At 47.0% G+C, this 13,957-nt stretch overlaps 3 protein-coding genes across 3 annotated transcripts; 2 read left to right on the top strand and 1 right to left on the bottom strand.

Annotated features, from left to right (window-relative positions):
- Positions 1-3,843: 3,843 nt before the first annotated feature.
- On the top strand, positions 3,844-4,543 carry B0H65DRAFT_442012 (uncharacterized protein; the record flags this gene model as incomplete). The annotated part of the gene is made up of 2 exons (XM_062825558.1): positions 3,844-4,218; positions 4,379-4,543. 2 exons carry the CDS (start codon positions 3,844-3,846, stop codon positions 4,541-4,543), a joined length of 540 nt encoding a protein of 179 aa, XP_062683590.1.
- A 555-nt stretch (positions 4,544-5,098) lies between these two features.
- Positions 5,099-7,615, bottom strand: B0H65DRAFT_523499 (uncharacterized protein; the record flags this gene model as incomplete). The annotated part of the gene is made up of 4 exons (XM_062828798.1): positions 5,099-6,097; positions 6,178-6,584; positions 6,653-7,099; positions 7,195-7,615. The coding sequence occupies 4 exons, from the start codon at positions 7,613-7,615 to the stop codon at positions 5,492-5,494; spliced, it is 1,881 nt and encodes a 626-aa protein (XP_062683589.1). The 3' UTR covers positions 5,099-5,491.
- Positions 7,616-9,957: 2,342 nt separating this feature from the next.
- Positions 9,958-13,757, top strand: B0H65DRAFT_442010 (uncharacterized protein; the record flags this gene model as incomplete). Its single annotated transcript, XM_062825557.1, has 3 exons — positions 9,958-10,160; positions 10,223-11,146; positions 11,900-13,757. 3 exons carry the CDS (start codon positions 9,958-9,960, stop codon positions 13,755-13,757), a joined length of 2,985 nt encoding a protein of 994 aa, XP_062683588.1.
- Between the last annotated feature and the right edge of the window lie 200 nt (positions 13,758-13,957).

The raw sequence follows: 13,957 nt of genomic DNA, 5'->3' as shown, positions 1-13,957 counted from the left end.
TGAGGAGGGTTCCTATATTTTAATAGTAGAATTAATAATAGAAGCTTTATTAAACTTCTTTTTATCTGTACTAATTTTATTAACTATTTCGAATTAGGATTATTGTTGGCGGAATAATAGCTTTAATATCTAATTACTCTTTCCCCCCTTCTTTATTCCCTTCGTTATTGTTTTTTTAGTTGTTTTCCCCTTCCCTTTCCCTTTCTCCTTTCCTTTCCTAGACCCGTTATTAGGAATTTGCTATTCCTTGGGTAATGCGATTACGCTATTCTTCGGCCGCCTCTTAATTTTATTGGTTATTTTAGGGTCCTTAATATAAGAATTAGGATTATATTAATTCTAATATATATTAACATAATTGAAAAGGAAATAGAGGTAAAGGGGATATTATATATTAAAGGCGCTCGGATATAATAGCGATAATAGATATCTTAGCGGCCTAATTAGCTTTTGATTTTGAGCTTTATTAATATTTTATAATAGTAAGGGATACTATATTACTTTTAAATAATATAGTTATATTCCCCTAAATCGCATACTAGTCTTTTCCCTATATTCAAGGGTATTCTAAATAGGGTAATACGTAATTAATAATGTATAAAATTAAAATTACGGTATATAATTCGCTAGGGTAAATCTTTTAATATATGAAACCCTTTACTATTAATAAATTCGCTACGTATTTTAACGTTTTAATTAATTATATCTTTTTCCTATTAGTTACGCTCCTTTTTATATATAGCTTTAATTGAATTAATAAGAATAGAGAGATTATTCCTACAATTAATTAAGAAGTTCTTAATCCGGTAATTAATCGATTTATTAAGGGAAGTGACTATTAAACCGAAATTATAGTACTAGTAAGTATAATAGCGTGCCTACTAGTAGCGGTATAATATATACGTATCTTGTAAATATAGTAAGATCTTCTATTAATTAGAAAATTCATTAATTAACTGCTACTATAATTATATAAATGTTACCTTATTAAATATAAAGATTATTATTTTCCAAAGCTTAAAAAAGACTACGATAAGTATATTCGATGTTTAAGGACGAATTTAAACCGTATACGGCCGTTTGTAATATCGATTCGTTACTTTATTTAAAAGTAATAAGCTTTCGCTTATTTTTAAATGCTAAATTACTACCTTCATTAAGGGTACGATTCTACTTCCTCTTGACCTATAAAAGAACGTTATAATTAATACATAATATATAAATTTATTATTAAGCGTTTAGAAATACCAATATTAAAACTATTTTTAATTAGTTATGAAAATTTATAATAATAACTTTTAATTTAATTATTCTTACTTCATAATGTAGTTTATCGAACGCGTTAATTAACTAGGTAAATTTATTAACATTCTTATTATTGATAAGACCGAAAATAGTAGAGTAGATAGAATTAATATTCGTTACATTAGTAATAATAATAAGGGGGTAACTATAGTAATTAGTTTTATAAATATTATTTATACTGAAATACTGTAGGTAATTCCGCTATTGCTCTATATAAAATTTCTAAATCTATATAATATTAAGTAGTCAATTAGGGTTATTTTAGACTATTTAATAATGTAAAGTACTTCGGTTGTACCTAATATATTAAAATACTTAATAAAAGCCGCTATAGCTTCGAAATTATTGCGTTAATCCTTTTTAATAACTTAGCGCTAATTATTAATATCTTTCTATATAAATATAGTAGTTTTAAATTCCCGTTTAATAATAATTAAAATATCTTTTATCCTAATATTAAGTTGATAAAATAAGGTAGTTATTCTTTTAAATACTTTATTAATTCTTTTATAATATTATAGGTAAGTAGAAGTATATAGAGAGGGCGTATAGTTGTAAACGTAGTATTTTAAGTTAGTAGAAAGTCGATAGATCTATTACTAATCGTTCTCCTCGAAGGCAATCGCTATACCTATTTATTTATCATTATACTTACGACTTCTTATTTTTTTAAATTTGGCTGTAGAAGGACAAAATAAATTATAACGGTTATAAATTAAGCGGTAATACGTTAGCTTACTTTATCGATAATTAATTATTTGGGTGCGGTTAAAGGTTACGCTGTAAAGCCGTCCCTATTTATTAAGGGCATTTTATATATCTTTTATAGAACGAAGCAGTTGGGGTATAATATTTTCGGTGGTTGGGTTAGGAATATCTGATTGTTCGCTATTATTTAATCCCTTATTGTTATTAAAATCGATAGAATTATTATTGTTATTAGAGGGATTATTATAGCCTTATCATTAAGTAAAGGTAGGTATAGCGGGTATAGCGGGTATAGTAGGTATAGTAGGTATAGTAGGTATAGTAGGTATAATAAGCGATGTAGGAGTAAACTTATCTACGCTAGTAGTATATTATGAATTAGAATCGCTAGCGATTTTGATAGCGGATATTCTATTAAGAAGAAAAAAGTTAGTAAATAAATGGCTATATTACGACGAGTATACTAACGTTGAAATCGTGTTGATACGGTTTGTTTTCGTGGAGTTATAGTGGTTAGTTGACGGTTTTGTTGATTGCGTTGTAAAGAAATTGCGCAAGTAACTTCGCTTAGGATCTTATGATAGTTGCAAATCGCTAAGTTAAACGTATTAAATTTGGGTATATTAGAGTTAGAGATTACTATAGCACTGCCCGCGGAGTCTTATACAATAGAGTTAGTTATACGGGCAATGTTACTGCTCGCGTAGTCTTTTAACACTGCCCGCCGAGTCGGTCCCCTTTATTTATTTACTTCATATATTTTATCCGATATTTGATTTGAAATGTTATTAAAGTTCTTATTACCTTTCTTCCTATTTTTTTCCATCTCTAAAATCAACGATAATATTTCTTAAAGACCGTTACAATACTAAATTTATATATAATATATATATTAAGAAGATGTTTGTATATAGTTGTTTAATATGCGTTTAACCGCTTTTTTCATTTTATAGAATATATTTACGATATTTATAAGCGTAAGTCAGGTTGCAAGCGAGACCCACAAGGGGGGTCGCCTCAACTAGGCACCGCCTGGGGATTTTAATTAAGCAAACCGACTAAACTCGAACATCCCCTCTCACTGGCAACAAACTATTGCGTCTATAAAAACATAGAATAACCTAGCCGCGCCATTCACCGGTGTAAGCCATGAAATACCCGGACACATGGAGTTGTGAGGCTGAGCTGCCGCCCTTTTATCCAGCCCGGTTGACAAAGGCACCAGCCTGTTCTTTTAGTGGTCTGCTTCCAAGCACTAACAGAAATTGGCGTAGGCTTGCGCGAACTGTGTTAAGGTAGTCGCGTCACACAACCCAGCGCTGGAATTGTGCCAACCACCATCATACCTCTAGACTTCTGCCGTGCCCTGGTCTCGTAGAGTACTCGTCCTTCAACAGCCGCCTGGCTCCTAGTTCACTCTCCGATTTCCCTGCGATGACATATGGTGTTTGTTTGACGTCGAATGCTGACTATATCTCAAGGAGTCACCAACTCGGACCCAGTTGTGTTCGAGAATCACCGTTACCTAAACAAACCCCACCCCCCTGGTCCTCCTCGTTTGGGCTGACGATATGACCTATTCGCTGTTCCTTGAGTTCGTACAAAGGGAACCCTCGGACTTGCAAGTCCTACTATACTTTCACGGTCATGATCCTAGGTAAAAGACAGGATAAAATGGGTATAAAAGCACGCCCGGTTTTCTGCTTCGAAAGGTTCATACTGTAGTATTCATTCCTCATCAGCATCATCACCATCACATCCCACTCCATCAACATCTTCCAAACCTCCAGATCCCCAAGACCATACCTATCCACCATCCAAATACCCAAGATGAAGACCACCACCCTCCTCACCGCCCTCCTCACCACCATCTCCCCAGCCCTATCCGCCACTATCCCCGTCCCTGCCGCCAGAGACATCGCCCCAGTCCACGACGTCTCCGCCGACGGTCTCTACCGCATCATCGTCGATTCCGAAGGAAACACCCAGCAGACGGAATTCACTCCTTACGATGAGATTGCCAACTTGACCTCCTCCAACTCCATCCCAGGCTCCGGTTCCGGCTACGGCTCCGGCCTCGAGAAACGCAGAGAAGATTGCGGCCCCGGCTCAGTCAACGTCAACGATGCGGATGAGGCGAATAAGTGTCTGCTGGACGCTTTTAATCCGGGAGATGTGCACTTGAATAAGCATGCTTGGACCTACGTACGACTACGTTCTTCTGTCTTCTCTCCTTCCCTCCTTCCCTCCTTCTCCCCCTTTTGCCTGTCTTCACCATCCTTCCCTTCCCTTCCCTTCTCTTCCCTTCCCTTCTCTTCCCTACCTGGGTTAAGGTACGGTAACTGACGAATCATAACGCACATAGTGCGTCCGCCGCGACGTAGTCTCCTTCATCTGCCCCTACTCCAGCAACGGCTACAAGCCGCGCGACGCCATCCAGGCCACCATGTACCACGTCAAGCAAAAGTGCGGACCGAGCAAGATGGGGTACGCCCAGGTGTCGTACGGGTTACGCGCTCAAGAGCGATAACGTTTGTGATAAGGATTTTCATGTTGGGAACTAAGTGTTACCTTGGTTACCTAGGTAGGAGGACGGAGGAGACATAACGGAGGAGGGTGCGAGAGGGTGTGAGAGGGCTTTTTTGGTTGGCTTTTGTCTTCTTTGGAAAGGTTGCTAGAGGTGGTAAGGATGAAAACTCTGGTGGGATTGGACATGACGGTCGAGTTGGACTCGACGGCAGATGAATACAGTCGTTACTGTCCATATAAGAAAACACGTAGACAAGAAGAGTGCACATTCTATTTGTATTAGGATGCGGCAACGTCAGGATACAATAACAGGTCAACTAATGGGATCAAGAAAGCTATCATTGTTGTATCCAAAGCCTAGGTATGGTACAAATGAAGGAGAAACATCCCTTGACCATTAACAAACATGAGACCATTTTCGATATCCCTTCCCACATTAACCAACGTTAAGCGCCGCTCTCGTATAACCGGCTGATGTAGTATCCTACTTTTCTCTGTCTCCGCCCATTTTACTATTCCCGCTATCCCTCCCTCGTTTACCTACGTTAAGCACCGCTCTCTTTTTTCCGGGAGATACAATATCATACTCTCCTCTCTACCTCCGCCAATTTTCGTGAAATCCACGTATAACAGCGACATTTCATAACCGGCAACAGCTCCTCACATGATATGTCGAAGCCATTGCCAGTTCTTGATCAATGACTCGACATTCTCGCCCCATCTGTCACCATTTCAGTCCTCGAAACGGCTTTCCCGGACACGAATGATCAGACAGACTGTCGCTTCAAGCCTGCCCTGACCAGCGAAGTTTGATATCCAGGTATTCCCGCTAATCGTCTCAGTGCCTTGACACGACGGCATTGACACTATCCGGTACGTCCTGTGCCCACTCATGACTTGAACGTGAAATCGGGGAAGGCGCGGGAAGTGATTTTGGATCTGCTGACATTCATGGACCGATGCTTCTCGGCCCTCTGGAAGATGTAGTTCCCTCGTCGGTGTACGTGGGGAGGGACGGAACAGACTTGAGGGAATGAAGTGCGGGCGATGGAAGTTTTGACAGAGAAGTTGGCCTGGGAAGAGGAGAGTGATGGTGGGCAACAGCGTCATCAGGACGTTGAAGGATAGCGGTTTGTAGAGTCTTCGGAACACTATCAGTCTGAGGAGGAGAACCAGCCATGGGAGCTGTGGTACGGGCAACAGCCTCGCCCTCAGTTCTCTCAGTGGTCTTGGCTACTGGAGCAGTCTCGGGCTCAGCAGGACTTCCAGCAGTAGTCTTGTTATATGTGACCTCCGTGAGCGGGGTTTCTCGGAAATGGATACTCGGCCGCCATTTGCTGCTGTTTTTGGCCTTGAGACCTGGCGTCTGGTACATTTCGTCGACCTCCTCTAGAGACAGACCCTTCGTCTCAAAGATGTAAAAGTAGACGAAGGCGACGCAGAGCAGGCAGGCTGTACCCCAGATGAAGAAGATCTTGGACTGAAGGTTTGCGTTCCCTGGACCATAGTTGACGAGGTAAGGAGTCGAGTAAGCGATGGCCCAGTTGAACAACCACTGTTGTTGGGTCAGGAAGTTAGTGATATGAGTCTGGAGACGATGACGTGAAAGGACAAACATTGGGAGAAATAACTTACGTTTGTAGCTGTGCTGATGCTCAACATCTGCGACCGGTGCTTCAACGGGTACAACTCCGAAGTTACCACCCACGCCAAGGGGCCCCACGTTGCTGCGAAGGAGGCGATGAACATGCACACAAAAGCGATTGAAGCTTTTTGACCACCAGAGTTGAGCACGGTGATGACCCCGGAGGCAGTCTGGCCCGTTGTCGTTGTGCCGAGCGTAGCGACCATAAAGTGGCATATGCACATGGCTACACCACCCCACAAGAGCAACGGGCGGCGACCATACTTGTCGAAAACGAGGACAGCGGGAATAGTCGAGAGAAAGTTTACTGTGGCTAGGGTCACACTGATTATGAAAGGATTTTTTATGCCGGAGTTCTCGAAGAATTGAGTACCGTAGTAGAAAATAAAGTTGACCCCTATATAGATTTGAGAGTCAGAAAATGCCATGGTGGAACAGAGGAACAAAGGGAATCGGGAGACGGACCGGTAAGTTGCTGCAGGATTTGAAGTACCATGCCTGTGAGCATCCTCTTCAGCATACCCTTTCGGAAGCAGCCTAGGTAGCTGCTGTTGCCGAGTGACATTTCGTATAGGTAGTTCGCACGAATTTCTTCTATCTCCTCAATGATGGCGGAATTATTGGGCAGCAGCCGGCGAATTTTAGCCAAAGATCGGGTGGCACCGGTCATATCCCCACGCTTGATGCAGTACCTGGGAGTCTCAGGAAGGAAGTGCATTCCAATGATGAGAATGACCGAGAAGAGCCACTGGAGAGCAATGGGGATTCTGTAGGAACCGGTGTCGTCCCTCTTATGAGTACCGTTGTTGACGATGGCGGCGAGGAGGATGCCGATGGTGATTGCAAGTTGATATGCGCCCACGATCAATCCACGGATCCATTTGGGAGCGGTCTCGGATTGATAGAGCGGGACTATCACGGGAGCGGTATTAGCATAGCACGCCCATGTCGTTTGGGGTGGAAGAGAGCAAGGACTAGATAGAAAGGAAAAGGGATACATCACTCACCAAGAGCCGAAAGCAAGCCAACTCCAAGCCCGGCAAAGAATCTGCCAGCCACAAAGAGAGGGATGGCGACAGAAATCACTTGCATCAAGACGCCCAAGTTGAAGACCCAAGAGGATATGATGAGACTCCATCGCCGACCTATCTTATCCGCCAGCAAGGGAGAAGCCAAAGCACCGACAAAGGTACCAGCCGAAAGGATAGAGACAATAAGGGATTGTTGCGAGGGGCTAATGGTCAATTCCCCCTTGACATCTGTATAGCCAGTGGAGAAATTTTGCTGCCAGTATTTCATGGCAATGACGCCGTTGATGGTGCCGGTGTCATAGCCAAAAAGAAGACCAGTGAAGGCCACGAAGACGCCGATCAGGACAGAGAACCAGACCGATCCCTTTTCATCGGGAGGGCGCTGGAAGAGGGCCATGATGTTCAAAAAAGGGGTATGTGACTGTGCTAGACAAAAGAGACATTGAGTTGTGTTTGGAAGAGGAAGAGAGATCCAGAAGGATCTGTGGGAAGCGATCCGCTGAATCAAAGAAAGAAGTGATGATATTGTGGATGATTCAGAAAGAAAGCGCTACGGGAAGAGAAAGAAAGAAGGAAAAAATACTGGTGTGGTCTGGAAGTGAAAGTGGGCCAAGTGCCAGCCAACCTTACCAGGTGGCGGCGGCCCAACAGGATCATTATATATTCGCTACTCGGCTCGGGATGTGTGCTTTTTGTCCATATCCAACTCTGGGGCTTATACTGCATGGCATGGCATAATAACTGTTTACCTTGGCCAAGGTGTGGACATGCAACAGAGATGCAGCTCACTGACGGGAAGCATCCTTCAACAAGCCTGCCCGCCCCCAGGCTCCTCAAGACGGGAACTTGAGGCTCTCGAAAGCCAGAAGCGGTAGCCGTTAAGCCCGGGCTGGTCCAAAGGGGCACCAGATTGGGTATGGTATTGATGTGGTCAACCTCGAGGCTATCATCAAAGTGAAGGCTGAGGTGGGCAGTTCGGTTGGTTGATTTTCATCGTGCGGGGCCAGGAACTCGGCGCCGGTGCCATTCCGAGTCATTTTGGGACCGGGAGTCTTGGAAGTTGGCCGGTGCGGTGCTGCGGTGCTGCTGCGTGCCATCCGGCGTCTCGGGTCCGGATTTCCCCACTGCGCCAGGATACTTTGCTAACGCAATTACCAACATCCCTGTAGGGAATCTGTTAGCGCTGCATCTAAGTTGCTGCCACGCCCAAGGGACCCAAAACCAGGATAAAAGTCACAAGGTGCGTTACTCTACCTGCATCCAGCGTCCACGCATCCTGCGCTGAAATCCGGGTCTTTTGGTTACGGCGCTGCCTGAGGGCGGAAACTGATCGGGGTTTGGTGTCACGAGCAAGAGCCATTGCGTCCCAGCTGGAAGCAATCGCCAGTCGGTGGCTCTGTGCCCTGCAGGCGAATGTGAAACTGCCAACTGAAGGCTGAAAACTAAGTAAGAAATGCGATAGCGAGTTGGAGATGGAGAAGAAGAAGAGTCCCGTCACGTGTCGACTGGAAGATGCGAAAAACAGGACTGGAGTCGATTGCATCAATGTCAGTGGTGGGGGACGATTGCCTTGGAAGAAGTGGAAGACGGCCGGACGGAAAGCACCTCCACTCCCATCTTCCCCAGCGAACAGCAGCAGTCCCCCGCAAAACTAGGTAACCGGGCACCAAAAAGTCTGGGTTACTCCTTCCCAGAATCCCAGGTAATGACAAGCTGCGCAAGGAAGAATGCCAAGTTGAGAAAGACTTCCACTTGGGGTCCAGAATGGCTACAAAAGATGGGGGACTTGGTCATGAGGAGTGAGGCACCAATGTCAGTGAAGAAGAAAGGAAGGAGATGTCGGCCTGGTTGTCCGCACACTCAGTTGACTGGAGTCAATCAACTTTCACATTGGAAGCCCGCGGCAAATACGCTTTCCATCCAGATCTGAATTAACTTGTGCTCATAGGAAACAGCGCCGGGTACGAGCCTTAGAGCCGGTTTCTGGTGATCAGCACAACGGACGATACACCTCGGACTTGATGATGGCGTCGCCGCTTGCAATTGGCAGCTTCATTTCGTCAATGTATCGGTCGTACATTTAATACTACCCATGGGTCCAGACCGTTCGGTGACTTGTGGATGTTATATGAGCTGGGATTGCCTTATTAGCCGCAAGAAAGATCTCTGTGCTCCTGTATAGCGCCCCAATCAACCATGTTCCACGTTGTGCTACGGTTGGACCGGACAAGGACGGGATACAAGAGGTCAACAGCCTTCCCAGTTCCCATTGCTACCATTCCCTTTGCCCCTGGTGAAGTTGTTCCTGGATACCGCATCGGCAGAGACTACACCAAGTGGGTTACACTTCTTTTAACAGGCCAATGAACCAGAGATTCCTCGCTGCAAAGTTCTTACCGCTATACCGCTAATTCTCATTTAAATCGAATTTATCCCCCACACTATACTAGCCAGTTACATCTGGAGAGAGACCTTCATGGCGACGCCTCAACCGGGGGCATGCAGACCTCAGCAAACCACATAATTGGCCAGGACAGGGGGGGATATATCCGATTTGAATGAGAATTAGCGGTATGTTGTGCATCGTAGTGTCTCGGCACCGTGGACTCGTCGTGCCAGGTGGTTGGGCGTCGAGGATGGGTTGACTGTCATCGATATATCAGCTCTTCTCCCGTGCTCTTCTGAAAAGATAATCGACACCCAAGTTTCTTTCCTTGCCCGTCCTTGTGAGCTTGCAAGATGAGGTTCTCAACCCTGTTGTTCCTGGTTCTCCAGGCCGCTAGCACGTGCGTGGGACTCCCAAGCTCGAGTTCTCGGGACCCAGTCATTGTAAAAGCAACAGCAGAGCTAGACATCCTTGCTCGTTCGGCTCTCGAAAGGACCCTCAAAGCGGCCAAGGGAAGCCAGTGCACACCAGACAAGATCAAGATCAGAAGAGAATGGTAAGCCCCGAGAGCACCTACAAGCTCAAACACCGAGGGTCCTTTCGCTAACATCAGTCCAGGGGAACACTCGCCAAAGCAGAGAGGCTTCAGTACATCCAAGCCGTCCAATGTCTGCAGGCCAAACCCTCCCGATATCCCTCGTCACTAGCCCCTGGCGCCAAGTCCCGCTTCGATGACTTCGTCGTCACCCACATCAACCAGACCCAAACCGCCCACTACACCGGCAACTTCCTCGGCCTGCACCGCTACTTCACCGCGCTGTACGAGCAAGCCCTGCGCGAAGAATGCGGGTATCGCGGTACCCAACCCTACTGGGACTGGGCCAAGACCGCCGAGACCGCTCTCTCCGCCTCCCCCATCTTCGACGGTAGCGCGACCTCCATGTCCGGCAACGGCGTCTACATTCCTAACCAAGGAGACATCGTCCTCGGCGTTGAGGGAAGCGATCTGCCGCCTGTGTACCTCCCCGCAGGCACGGGCGGCGGCTGTGTTACTTCAGGTCCCTTTGTCAACATGACCGTCAACCTTGGCCCCATCGCCCTCGACGTTCCCGGCGGCGGACCGCAGGAATCGAACCCGGCTGGTCCATTCGCCTGGAACCCAAGATGTCTGCGCCGCGATCTAACCGATGCTGTCAACCAGCGCTTCGCCAACGCTTCCTCCATCGCACATCTCCTCTCCCAAGAAACGATTAACAACTTCCAGATGATCATGCAGGGCATCCCCGGGACAGGCGACATCGGCGTGCATGGCGGTGGGCATTATTCGCTGGGAGGAGACCCGGGTCGCGATGTGAGCACGTCACCTGGCGATCCGGCGTTTTATTTGCACCATGCCATGATTGATCGGGTGTGGTGGATGTGGCAGATGGTGGATGCGGAGAAGAGGGTGTATGGCGAGACGACGGCGGTTGCGGGGACGAGGACGTTCTTGAATATTCCTGAGAGCGGGGAGACGACGTTAGATGATGAGGTGGATTTTGGGTATGCGGCGGGGCCGAGGAGGAAGTTGAGGGAGTTGATGAGTGTGGTGGAAGGGCCGTTTTGTTATGTGTATGTGTGAGATTATGGGTATAAGATACGGAGTAGATGAGGGGGTTGTCGAGATCTTGACAGTCCGGAGAGAATTGATGAGCGATAAGGGCTTGGCTTGTGTAACGACTCCGTAACGAACTGTTCCTGGATTCTTTCCGGCTTCTTGTCGTGCCGAACCGAGTGCCAAATATTGCTGACTGCAGCTGGTGAGGGCTGCTGACAGTTGGTTTTACGGCAGGCAGAGTTGTCCCGATATCCGACACCTTAATGCGGCAAGAGCAATGCACTGAAAATGCACCCCGCATCACAAATCCTCTTCAGTCCTGTCTTCACTCTTCACTCTTCACTCTTCACTCTTCACTCTTCACTCTTCACTCAACCACGTCTCGTGGCATGCGCCGTCTTGCGAACATCGTCCTTCGCATTGCATTTTCTTTCTGCTACCTCCTGTTTATAATACCCGTACATCATGCGTCTGCTTTCCACCAAAGACTTCACTTTTCACGAATTCCCCGAAGATGCAGTCCCAACATACGCCATTCTATCCCACACATGGGACGGCAATGAAGTCACCCTTCAGGATATGCAACAGCCGAATGCGAGGAAAATCCTACAAAGCAGCAATCCTCCAAACAAATCTTGGAAGAAAATCAAAGACGCATGTTCTATGGCAAAAGGCTATCTCTACATCTGGATTGACAGCTGCTGCATCGACAAGACCAACAGCGCAGAGCTGCAAGAAGCCATCAACTCCATGTTCCGATGGTACCGCAACTCGAGTGTGTGTTTAGCCCTCCTGTCTGATGTGGACAAGTCACACTTTGACTTCAACGAAGAGCTACAGACCTACGCCACATTCTTTTGCCGCTGGTTCACCCGAGGTTGGACCCTACAGGAGCTCCTGGCGCCCGAAAGGTTGCTCTTCTTCGATGTCAACTGGAGGGAACTGGGCTCACGCTCCGAGTGGGCGAGCCACATCTCCAAAGCTACTGGTATCCATGTCAAGTTTCTTCTCGGCATCGAGCTGGATCCTTGCAAAACTTGGGACCTCGAAGCCGTCCTTCGAGACACCAGCGTTGCAACCAAGATGTCATGGGCCGCCGGGAGGCAGACAACGAGAGTCGAGGATGAGGCGTACTGCTTGCTCGGCTTGTTCGATATCCATATGCCAATGCTGTACGGCGAAGGAAGAAAGGCGTTTGCTCGGCTACAACAAGAGATCATGAAGTCTACCGATGACTGCACTCTGCTGGCCTGGGGTTACAATGAGCCGCTTCTTGGAGCCCCCGTCTCTGAGATCCCCTTCTGGTGTCGTTGTTGCCGTTGTGACCAGCACCGTCAGGAAAATCCTGGGCCCTTACCCGACAGACTCGACTTTAACCTGGGGCTTCCATCCGAACCACTCCGTCTCGGCTCTCACCTTCCAGCATGTGCTTATGCAGGTGTTACCTCTGGCCCTCAAGGCGGAGTACTGCTTCAAGACCAATTTTGTAGAGATCTCAACGGCCGAGTACTGCGTCAACGCCGACTTTGTAGAGATCTCAACGGCCATGATGCTGGCGGTCGCCCAAGGTCCCTGTTTGCGACATCCCCAAAGGACTTCAAATTCGCTGGCAACCTCGAGCCTTGCGGGATACCAGGACACCAGAGACCAACTTTTGCATTGAGCCAGCGTGGGCTAGACATCACTCTGCCTATTGTCAGAGACGAGTTACATCCGCATATCGTGTACGGTCTCCTGGCCTGCAGTACCAAGGTCAGGACAAAACAGCCCAGCCTAGTGGCCCTTCCTTTGATCCGCTCGTCCGTCATTGACGCCGCCTCAAAGGACCATGATGATGAGTATGTTCAAAGCCCCTTCTGTCTTCCCTGCAAAGTTCCTGTTTCCTTTGCCGAGAAAGCGGAGAAGATGAACATCTGCATCCGCCCTGAGGACCGCTACCGCCGATTATGGGATTCTGTTGGCTATCTGGAAAGGTCCTTGATATTCGACTTTGGACATCCGTTGGCAACTAAGAGGGGCGGAGGCACCCTTCGCCTAGAGCTGATGTACCCCCCTCAGCCACTGTGTAGCATGTACTTCACCCTTCTTCGCCATAGCTGTCCGTTACCAAGAGTTCCTTGTGCACCTTTCCATACGTTGGAGGAAAATTGGTGGTGGTGTCACCTGACTCGACCTCTTCCCCGGTTTCGCGTGTTGCCAGCCACAGGCCATCCCTGGGACGAAAATATTCATAACAAAGTACAATACACTCCAGACACCACCATTGCGGCTGTTGTCTTGAACTTTGACCCCTTTCCCGCTTACGCTGAAAGCCCGAATCAGACAAGAATGCTTCTGGTTGTGTCTTCCGATCTTTCCTGCCGAGTGAGAAAGCTGGGGCCCGACAAGGTCATCACCTTGCAAACTCTAATGACAATTGCCCATAAACCTGAGCTGGCAGGCCCGAAGCTAAAGTTCGAGTCCAGGGAAAGTGAAGAATGCGAATGGTGGAAGGAGGCACATGTTGTCTGCAAACTGCCCGATGGCATAGAGTTGTGCTTGCGCACGTGGTGGTAAAGGCAGAAAACGTACGAATCATTCACCGCAGGGAAACTGAAGATTGGATATGAACGGTGCTAACTTATCACGTTATACTGAGCGAAGCGCGGGATCAAGCCAAATCTGTTAAAAAGACAACGAAACAATGAAGCATTGGTGTCGAAAAGCATCGAGTTTTGTTCCATTTTGCGAAGAAAGGGTATTGCAAGCCATGCCAC

The sequence above is a fragment of the Neurospora tetraspora genome (assembly GCF_033439725.1).
Source record: "Neurospora tetraspora strain CBS 560.94 chromosome Unknown B0H65scaffold_3, whole genome shotgun sequence".
Classification (NCBI taxonomy): domain Eukaryota; kingdom Fungi; phylum Ascomycota; class Sordariomycetes; order Sordariales; family Sordariaceae; genus Neurospora; species Neurospora tetraspora.
Note: the sequence above shows the minus strand (reverse complement) of the source record. Positions and strands in the feature narration are given on the sequence as shown.